Source organism: Rhinolophus ferrumequinum, chromosome 8 (assembly GCF_004115265.2).
Source record: "Rhinolophus ferrumequinum isolate MPI-CBG mRhiFer1 chromosome 8, mRhiFer1_v1.p, whole genome shotgun sequence".
Taxonomy (NCBI): domain Eukaryota; kingdom Metazoa; phylum Chordata; class Mammalia; order Chiroptera; family Rhinolophidae; genus Rhinolophus; species Rhinolophus ferrumequinum.
In genome coordinates this window covers 66,492,831-66,503,002 of record NC_046291.1, presented here as the reverse complement: position 1 = coordinate 66,503,002, position 10,172 = coordinate 66,492,831, and the positions used below count along the sequence as shown (strand labels likewise).

The following is a 10,172-nucleotide window of genomic DNA, read 5'->3' as shown; positions in this document are numbered from 1 at the left end:
AAACTTCTGGAGAGACACTAATAAATTCCACTTCCACTCAGAATTCTACTTTGTCTGGCAGCCAAAGGTGTGCTGTTTGATCTCCCTTCAAGAAGAACTTGCCCTTTGGATGGAAAGGGTGCATTTTGCTGATGGCCTCCAACAATGGCACCTTCCCTTATTTGAAGCAGCATTGACAGAAGTCATGTTCTTCCAAGAATTACACCTGCCAATGACAGCTCAGCAAGTGCTTAAGGCAGAGCCATCTAAGCCCAAGGTGGTAATATTCTAAGGGGCAACTTTTGCTCTGAAGCTCCCAGTGAGTTGACCAAGACAGTCAAATCTGCATCACAGTCTGAGTATCTTGCTACTGCCTCCTTCTACCTCTCATTTCCTTTAGTTGGTGTCAGATCAGCATCACAGTCTAAAGATCTTTCTGCTTCATCCTGGTCCTACCCCTACTACGTTTAATACACATTGCCCTCTAACAAACCTTTAGACCCCCTAGCTTTGTGTTAATATCTGCTTCCCAGATAAACTGTACTGACAAAATCTGTCAATCTTTTAAAATATTTTTAATTACAAACGTTGCATTATTTCATTCCAATAGTGGAAAATGATTTAAATCTTTTGAATATATGCTAACATGAAAAATTAGAGTGAAAAATTTACTCTACCACCTCTAAAAATGGTACTGTTTTTATTTTTTATTTTAGTATTTTAATATGTTTGTAAGATTGTATAAGATTAGTACCAATCATAGCTGTCTTTCTCCAATTATATAGAAATCTTACTTCTTGGAAATCTTGTCATTAAAAAAATCTATCTTCAGATCTCCAAATTAAAGTCATTTGGACAGAAATAACTTAGCGCTTAACAAAATGTAAATGATTCCAGTTTGATAGGTATGGAAAACGTGCATTAGCTGGAGGAGTATTTCCTAAAGATACTTGTTCCTCTGAATGTTAATAAAGGATCTCTTCCTTTAGGTGCTTATCATAGTGTGTTAATTATTATTTTTGTTGTTATGCATTTTGTTGGCATGATGTTGTCATCATTTCTGACCTGGGCGTAGTGCTAGCCACATGGTTTGTGCACAATAAGTGTCTGTTGTTTTGAACTAAACATTCTTGTCCATATTTTGACATCTGGTATTTCATTGGTGTTATCAGGGGAGAAAGCCTCAGAAGTATAACTTCAACTGACATGCATAAGGATAGGAAATTGTTATTTTTCCTTGATGCCCTGCCAACAAACCCTTGGGTCTGATAAAACAATTGTTTTTGGTAGCAGATGTTGAGTTCTGGAAAAACTTTTAAAAGCCCTATTCTTTCATAAACCTGAGTACTCCCATGCACAGCACTGGAGTAAAGAGAGGGTTTAAGTCAGGAAAGCCTTGCTAAATAAATGGCCTCCGAGTGACAATGGCGTTTTGCTTTTCTCTGCATCCTCAGGTAGAGGCCAAGGTTTGGAGCCAACATTAAGGGCTGGATGAGTCATCTGCCATGGTATGGCAATGGCTCTGTTCTCAAGCTGATTTCTCCTTTTCATTTTCTTCTTCTTCTTCTTTTTTTTTTTAGCAAGAGAGAAAAAATAAATTCAGTGTTCTTTTATTTTATTTTTTTTAGGAGGGTCAAAAATAAAGAAACACCATTCTATTGCCCCAAATTGCACATAGAATTTCAAAGAGTGACCTCTTCCCAGATATAGCGCAACTTAGGTGGCAACGGGAATGTGTCACCTTTTGAAGCCTAAGATCTTCAGATCCCCAGGACAGCCCATCTCTTCATTGTACTTTGGAGAACGGTAGGATTAGGAGTAAAGGAGTATTAAATATAATGCCATTTTCACCTGCGAGTAATTAATGTTTATGGCCATGCAGACTATCACATGGCAGGAGTCACAGTGACAATAAGTGAATGACGAGAAGACAGATTCCAGCTATACTGAGATGTTCAAAGCCTTGCTTTTTTCACAGTTGGCCGATTAATTCATTTTTAGAATTTGGACTTCTCAGGGGCAGAGGTTTTTCTTTTTTTTTACATTAAATATACTCTTTTCCTCACACTGTTCAGTTACATAATAGGGTGAGTGCATGTGCAAAGTCATGTCTTTTTAGTATTAAAACACAGAATTATATCCTGTATTTTCAAAGTTACAGCATTTTTGTGATATAACTAATTTTGGACACAGCAAATAAGACATTGCCAGAAGTACTTCCTGGGCAGAATAAATATGTAGCTTGTTCTTAACTGAGTTTGGAGTTACATACTAGTAGCTTTGATTTCCTACCCCTTCCCTCCAAGAACTGTATGAGAGTTTGTGTATAAGCTACCATCTTATCTTTGAAGGTTAGACTCCAAGTGGTTTGTGTATTCTATAGTGATATTTTCCAGATTTTCTGGCTCTGTGGCTTTGGCTGGAATTGTGTGTGTCTCTCCTTCCTTTGACCCATTTTGTTTACAGTGTTTCACTTCTGTTCATCACACAGCACCTGATTAGGTGGCCTTCTGTCATCCATCCCCCACACATCCCGCCTGGCTTCAGCTTCATGGGGCTGGCTGCCCTCCAGAATCTCGTCATGAAAGCAGCTGTCCTGCCAGGGGAAAATGAATTTGGTTCATCTTTAAATATATTCAAGGAGTGGGACTTAATGTCATAAAGAGGTCAAAGGCTCAGTCACATTTAAAGTGACATGATGGAATCCTGAAAAATATTTCACTTATCAGGCAGTAGTGTTTCTCTAGAAAAGACCATGAAAATGGGCAGACATGTTTTGGAATACCTGTTCTACCATCTTTCTAACATGTAATGGAAAACTAACTGTAAAGTTCCAAGCAGCAAACATGTTGCCTGGCACATTAAAGTAGGCTGAATGAATTTTCGTTCTCTTTAAAAATGTATTAAATATTTACCATGTGCAAGGCAAGATTGGATAACTGAAGTGCTGGATGGTATCAAAATATTAAAAGATGTATGCTCAGGGTGTTTTAGGGCATATCTTGGTGAATTCTGAGCTCAAGTACAGGCTAGAAAGTAAAAAAAAAAAAAAAAAAAAGCCACATTACAAATCTAGGGGAATAAGAATTCTGTTAGTGGAGGAATAAGGTAAAGCTTCATGGAGGGGGTGGCACTTGAAATAAAAGCTGAAGAAATTCTTCTCTTCCCTTATACACTAGTGACAGTGATTTGGACTTTGCAGGGATAGGAAAAGGATACTGAAGTCACAGGAAAACAGTTGAGCAAATGAAGTTAATGTAGCACACGTCTGGGGAATCAGTGACAGTCCAAGTTGACTGGAGTAAAGTCCACGTTAAAGGGAAGGTAAGAGATAATTTTGGAAATATAGGTTATGCCTATTTTGAAGGACCTGAGATCTCAACCTATATGAGAAGCATGGCATCGGGGTGGGGCGGGGGAGACCCTGGCTATGGTTGGGAACCCTAGACTCTCTTCTAGGCACCTGGTAAGGGATGGCGGAGCATCAAGGTTCTGGAGGGCCATTGTTCTGAGTTCAAATCTCAAAGTTTCCACTTATCAACTCTGCAATATTAAGCAAGGTATTCTCTCTTTCTAGCCTCAATTTGCTTATTTGTTAAATGAGAGGATTAGATTAGACTATGTCTCTTGGAGTATAAATTTGGTTGTTTATAGATTTGGCTGTTGAAAAACGGCAAAGGTTTTTCATACATATTTTAAAAAGTGGAAATGTTTAAAAGCTTGGGAATGAAATAATCAAATGAAATAATCAGAGAACTCTTTGGTGTCCATCCCATTATATGATTCTAAGGAGACGGATCTAGTAATACTATCTAGGACAGTTTGAAGAGATAAAAGACTGAAGGCAAGAAAATCATTTCACTTTGGCCTAAAATGAAATGGGGATTTGAAGGAAGCTAATAGTTTTTTTTAAAGGGAGAAGGGAAATCATATGACAGATATGGCAGTGGTACAATCAAAAGAATTGAGCACCTGACTGAATATCAATTCTACAGCTAACAATCACAGGGAGTATTTTTTTTAATTTACATGTTCTTTTATATTAAATCATACAAGTGACCTGATATAGTGATGACTTTTCATTCTGCATTACTGAGAGAGAGTTTCAATGCACGTGGGGTTCCTAGTGATGTAGACTGGTACATGTTATTAGCCCAACACATATTTATTGTGGACCTAGTATATGACAACTAGTGCTGTAGGTGTCGGGGGTATAGTAGTGAACAAGAGACAAGATCCTTGCTCTTGTAGAGCTTGTATCCCAAGACTGTGATGGAGAGACAACAGACAAATGAAGGCAAGGGCAGCTAGGGAAAAAACAAAAAAAGTGTTGTGAAGAAAATGAACCAAGCTGATGTGGTAGGGAATTCCTGGGAGACTAATGAAGAACTCCCTAGGAGGATGCTTCAGGTTGAGAGCTGAGTGATTGAAGGAACCAGCAATATAGAGCAGCAGGGCAAGAACATTCCAGAAAGAGGGAACAGATAACTCAAAGATACAAGGAGAGGGATTATGGTTCTGTAGGTTTCAGGAATTGAATGAAGCCAGACTGGCAAGGGAATAGTGAGTTAGGGGGAGGGCAGTTGGAGATGACAGGACAATACATGTGTTAGTTCACAGCATGGGGCCAACTCCAAAAAACTCATTTCTAATTTCTTTTTGGCTTTGTTGCACATTTACAGTCCAGTAGATAACATCCCTGGCAGCAAAAGTAGTTAATAAAACCACGTTCATTGTCTTTTTCCATATCAACTTCGGGGATATGTTGAAACACTAAATTTTCTGGATGAGAAAATTGGGGCTCAAAGATGCTGAGCTACTTGCTCAAAGTCACTCAGTTTGTAAATGGAAGGGCCAGGACTCAAATCAGGTCTTATGATTTCCGCTTCCCACAGAGTCACTTTCCCTTCTTATGTAATTCTAAAGAATAACAGAGAGTTATTAACCTCTTATTAGACAGTCTGCAGAAGAAGAGTCTGTAACCCCAGATAGCTGTTTTAACCAAATGGCAGTGTGAGAGTACTCTGATGATGGCTGACAAGGTGACACGTTCGCTGCACCAAGATACAGAGGTAGAGGGAGTACCTATAGGCAGAGAACTGGTAGAGTGATTGTGTACTTATTTTCCTTTACTTGGGAGTCTTAATAGCAACTCATTACTTTAACGATTTCATGATTTGATGAGTGTCCAACAAAATCAGTTTTATGTATCTGTACTGAATGGACTGACTGGAATGAAGAGGCCCTAAGATACTATGGTATTTTAAAACAATGAAATGTGGTAAATAAGCTGGCACTTATACATGAGCACTATATTAGCTATTTCTGCCCTTTGCCCTCCATTAAGTTAACCGCCAGGCCTGGGCCATTAAAATCCACCCTTCTTCCGTCAGTTACAGCCACACATTAATTGGACATACTGAGCCTTTTCAATAGGGTCGTTTTCAGGGTGGATTGGGATTTTTCTTGTAGGTGTCTCCTCTCCTTTCTCTTCCCATCCTAAGGCCCCCTTTGCTACTTGCAACTTGGAGTTCTGAACATGCTTATCTCAGAGGCAGTTGGGATCTCTGTTTATGATGCATCCCCAAATCCAGGCATCCGGTTGAATGAGAGCCCTAGTCATAGAGACATACTGTACTTCTCTCAGAGAGCAGCATTTGCTGCTTGCAGGGGGCTTTCTGCCTGATGCAGGGGGTGAAGGAGTGTTGGCTGGCATTTGGGAGCAGATTTAGAGTCGCTCCTCATTGGAGGGTCTACCTTTCCCCTGGGCTGCTAAACACTGCGGGCTCAATTGAGGCGCGGAGATGCAATTCAGGCTGGTAGAGCAGCGGAGGAAAGCAGGGACAGGCGGGGCTAGCGCGGCTCTGCAGCTGATCACACACACCAGCACATATGCCACTCTCCCGTCGCTCCCGCTCACGCCTCGCTTCTTCCGCTGGAGCCACCTAGGTGCGGACAGGGTGCAGCGGGACTGAGGAAGGAGGAGGCAAAGGAAAGCACTGTGAGCAGAGGAAAAGCTGGACCGGCGCTAGTATTTAACCTAAAAGTCTGACCAACAGCCAGAGGCTCGAACCCTTGACAGCAGTCGCCTGCTAGGAAAGCACAGTGCCAAGGAACCCCCAAGTCCTGCGCCTAAGTCAGTCTGTGCCTGGTGGACAGGATCCTTCTGGTCTGGGCAGAGTGCCTTCTGGAAGGTGCGGAGCTTGGGGGACCAGCATTGGCGCCCATCGTGGTACACCAGGAAAAGTGGGGGCGAGGAAAGCAGCCCTCAGCGCAGAGTGCGAGGCCAGGCTGCCGCTGCCGCCTGCTGCGCTGCCTCCAGCCCTCTCCCTCTGGGTGAGTGCTCTGGTTTCCTACACCACTGCGTCTCTGCTGCGCGCGGGGGCGGATTGGGGGCCCTTCAGGGTCCGCCCGAGGGCCCTGGTGGCGCCCACGGAAACTCGGCGGCCAGCGGACGCCAGGCGGACACGTCTCTGGAGTTCGGAGCAGGAGACTCTGAGCCAGGAGGGCGTGGGTAGGGGGTGTTGCTCCAGTGTCCAGCGGACATGCCTTTGGGCGGGATTTTGGCCAAAAGATAGGAGGCAGGAGCGCTGGGGGGAAGCCAGGAACGGTCCCGTGGGGCGGGTGATCGGGGAGCGGCGGGGAGGGGGGAGGGTCTGGTCCAAGCAGGTAGCGCAGTTTGGACAGCCTGGCGAGTTGGCAGGTGGGGTAGGACTCGCTTGTCAACTAATTATTTTAAAAAGAGTCAGTTTGGGAGTGGTGCAGGATAGTTAGGAGCGGTGGGGGGAGGCAAGAGGTGGCTCGGGATGCCTGTGGGGGGGTAAGAAAAGAGAAGCCTCGAAAACCTTGGAGGCAAAATTGCGCTTGGGTTCCTCCTGTCCTTGCATCCCTCTTGCCTTGAGTGCGGGAGAACACTTTTTTTTGGTGTCAGACTCAGCTTGGGAGGAAAGCCACCGTCCCAGGGTGGGAGAGGCGACTACAGGGGGCAGAGACAGTCGCTACCTGTCGGGTGCGCCCCCTCAGCCCAGGCGCACTCGCTTTTGTCCCCCTTTTCTCCCCCGCCCCCACCTCCTTATTGGTGCTGGTTTGCAGCGCTCGGCTCCTGTGCCTTCGCTTCGTGTTTGAATCTGGCTCTCCCCTCCGTATTATGTCTGCACTCCGAAGGAAATTTGGGGAAGATTACCAGGTAGTGACCACCTCGTCCAGCAGCTCGGGCTTGCAGCCCCAGGGGCCGGGCCAGGGCCCACAGCAGCAGCTTGTGCCCAAGAAGAAGCGGCAGCGATTCGTGGACAAGAACGGCCGGTGCAATGTACAGCACGGCAACCTGGGCAGCGAGACGAGCCGCTACCTCTCGGACCTCTTCACCACCCTGGTGGACCTCAAGTGGCGCTGGAACCTCTTCATCTTCATCCTCACCTACACCGTGGCCTGGCTCTTCATGGCGTCCATGTGGTGGGTGATAGCCTACACTCGGGGCGACCTGAACAAAGCCCACGTCGGCAACTACACGCCGTGCGTGGCCAATGTCTATAATTTCCCATCTGCCTTCCTCTTCTTCATCGAGACCGAGGCCACCATCGGCTATGGTTACCGCTACATTACCGACAAGTGCCCCGAGGGCATAATCCTCTTCCTGTTCCAGTCCATACTCGGCTCCATCGTGGACGCCTTCCTCATCGGCTGCATGTTCATTAAAATGTCCCAGCCCAAGAAGCGCGCGGAGACCCTTATGTTTAGTGAGCACGCGGTGATTTCCATGAGGGACGGAAAATTCACGCTCATGTTTCGGGTGGGCAACCTGCGCAACAGCCACATGGTCTCGGCGCAGATCCGATGCAAGCTGCTCAAAGTAAGTGCTACCCGCTCCCTTCCCCACCTGCTACCACCAACCCTCAAACTCGGGAATCAACTCACCTGAGAACCACCCCACCCCTTTAGTCTTACTTCTCGCCACAGGTAAACTTCTTTTGGGGAGACGAGACGAGGGGCTTGGACAAAGAGAGCACAGCTGACAGTTCTGTTTTGTTTGTTTTTTTTTCCCCACTCACTCTCACGTTCTTATTTATATCCATCATTCGGATGTGTTGGTATCACTTTCTGAATTAGTGACACTTATGGAGTGGTGTTGGCTCCTGGAGCCCTGAGGTAAATGAGTGTGCCCTTTTCCCACCTTACCCTTGCTCTTTTGCTCTTTGGAGCTCTTTTGATGTGTTATCAATACACTACTTCATTCAGTTGGCGGTACTGAAACTGAACAGCTTTTATTTTTAAGAAATAGTTGTTGAACTTGCCTCAATTTTCACTTAGGGCTTTTCTTTCCTTTTTTAAAAATTTCTTCCCCCCCCCCCCCAATAATATCAGCAAGTGGATTATTCCTCCAGACACAATAGCATTAACTCTATCTGTGGTCACTTTTTAAACAAGCACACAGACTGGAGAAACGGTTAATGCACTGGAAGAAACAACATAACACCTGGTTCTTTAACATTTTTATTTTTACTAAATATTTTCCTAGAGAAGTGTTCTATGAAAGCTTGAGTGCTTTTCCTGCAGAGCCTCTTGTTAATTTTACTCTCAATTGCCTGTTTCTATGAAGCCTTTGTCAATTACAGATTTCACTTGAAGCTTTTCAGCATCCATTAAAGAAGATTGCTCCCTGCCATCAGCAGTGTAAATGCTAAACCAAATTGCACATAGAGTGGTTATTAAACAAGGTTCATCTAGTCGTTAGAGGGCACCACTAGAATCAAGAAGAGAAGCCCACCCTAATCACTCACTCAGTTAGAGTCTGGGAATGCTGGATAAAAGCCCAGTTCTCTCTCTATGTGTTATTTATAATTCATTTTTTTTGAGGGTTTTGCCTTAGGTAATTTTCAAATGTTCATAAATTGAAAAAGATGACCTCAAATAAAATCTTTAAAATTTGTCTGAGATTGAATAAAGAACCATAACCAGTTTCAGAATTTAGCAATTAATGAAAATCTGATAAATATATGTTGAGATTTTGCCTTTGAAACTTCAGTTTCCACTCTACAACTGTATATTGTTTTACACAGCCTCAACTTATGTTGTAGCTAAAAGTGATCCAATGTGCTTTTAAAAAGTTTGGCTTCTGTGTCATTTTCATTATTCATTTATAAGATCTTACTCTAATTACCCTTGACCATATTGCTCAGTCAAATGTTAGAATTAAAGCAGTTCAATTGTCCTTTTACTCCACATCATATGCACATTTACTAACCTATAGACAGTAAATAAACTGAATTTTGTATAGCATAGTGGGACATTTTCAACCTGGTTCTGATGTGCATATTCATTATGGTAACTATAAATAAATAATTTGAGCAGATCATTTTTTTATATAATTAACTTCAATGAGCTGCATATAGTTTTTTATGTAACTTAGCATGTTGTGTTATTTCCCTATTTGAACTACGCGAGTTGTTTTGATCAGGTTAAGCAGTTGTGTTGTAGACATGTTTATTTCAGTGGTATTTTTTGTTGTATGTGGCTTTTTCTATCAATAGAAAAAGATACATAATCTCTCTTTATGGGTTAGGCCTGCTGGGAAGATAGAAACACTTTATTAATACAGTGCAAAAGTATGTCAAGGAATCCATGCTGATATGTCACTTTGAGATTCTTATTGAAGAGTAGTTTACCATATTGATTGGTCTATTGGAAATTTAAAATTAGACTTTAATGGTCATTTTAAATGCTCTTCTCTAGTTTTTCAAATATACAGCCATTTATTAAAACAAATATCTTTTCAAGATAACATATTTTAGATATTATCAAATTTTATTTTAACAAAGCCAGAAATAATTAGAATTAATCTACATACCATTTTTTTTAACAAAGGTACATGAAGCTGAAGTACTTAGTCTACAGTGGTTCGAAACACTAAGAATTATTTTTATAAATAAGACCATGTACCATATATACCATAAGGAATGTCCTTAAAAAAAATAAAACATTTACAGGGTTAGCAAATATGGAGCAAGGTGCTATATTAACACAAGGTGATAAAAAAAATCTAATTAAAATAATATGTATAATATTCCTATACAATTCTTTGCTTTTGATTTGTTAGGAAGATGTCAGTGCTAGAAGTTAAAATGATTGACAGGTGGCACCAATTTATATTTAAACAAAATTATGGTGAAATTGTTTTTTGCTTTTTGCGAAGCAAG

At 42.4% G+C, this 10,172-nt stretch overlaps 1 protein-coding gene across 1 annotated transcript in view; it reads left to right on the top strand.

Moving 5' to 3' along the window:
- The first annotated feature begins 6,206 nt into the window (after window positions 1-6,206).
- Window positions 6,207-10,172, top strand: part of KCNJ3 (potassium inwardly rectifying channel subfamily J member 3) — a 150,810-nt gene continuing 146,844 nt past the window's right edge. The window contains exons 1-2 of the mRNA XM_033112853.1: window positions 6,207-6,315; window positions 7,072-7,828. Coding sequence (XP_032968744.1) covers window positions 7,127-7,828 — 702 coding nt within the window. The 5' untranslated portion in view covers window positions 6,207-6,315; window positions 7,072-7,126. The remainder of the gene's footprint in view (window positions 6,316-7,071; window positions 7,829-10,172) is intronic.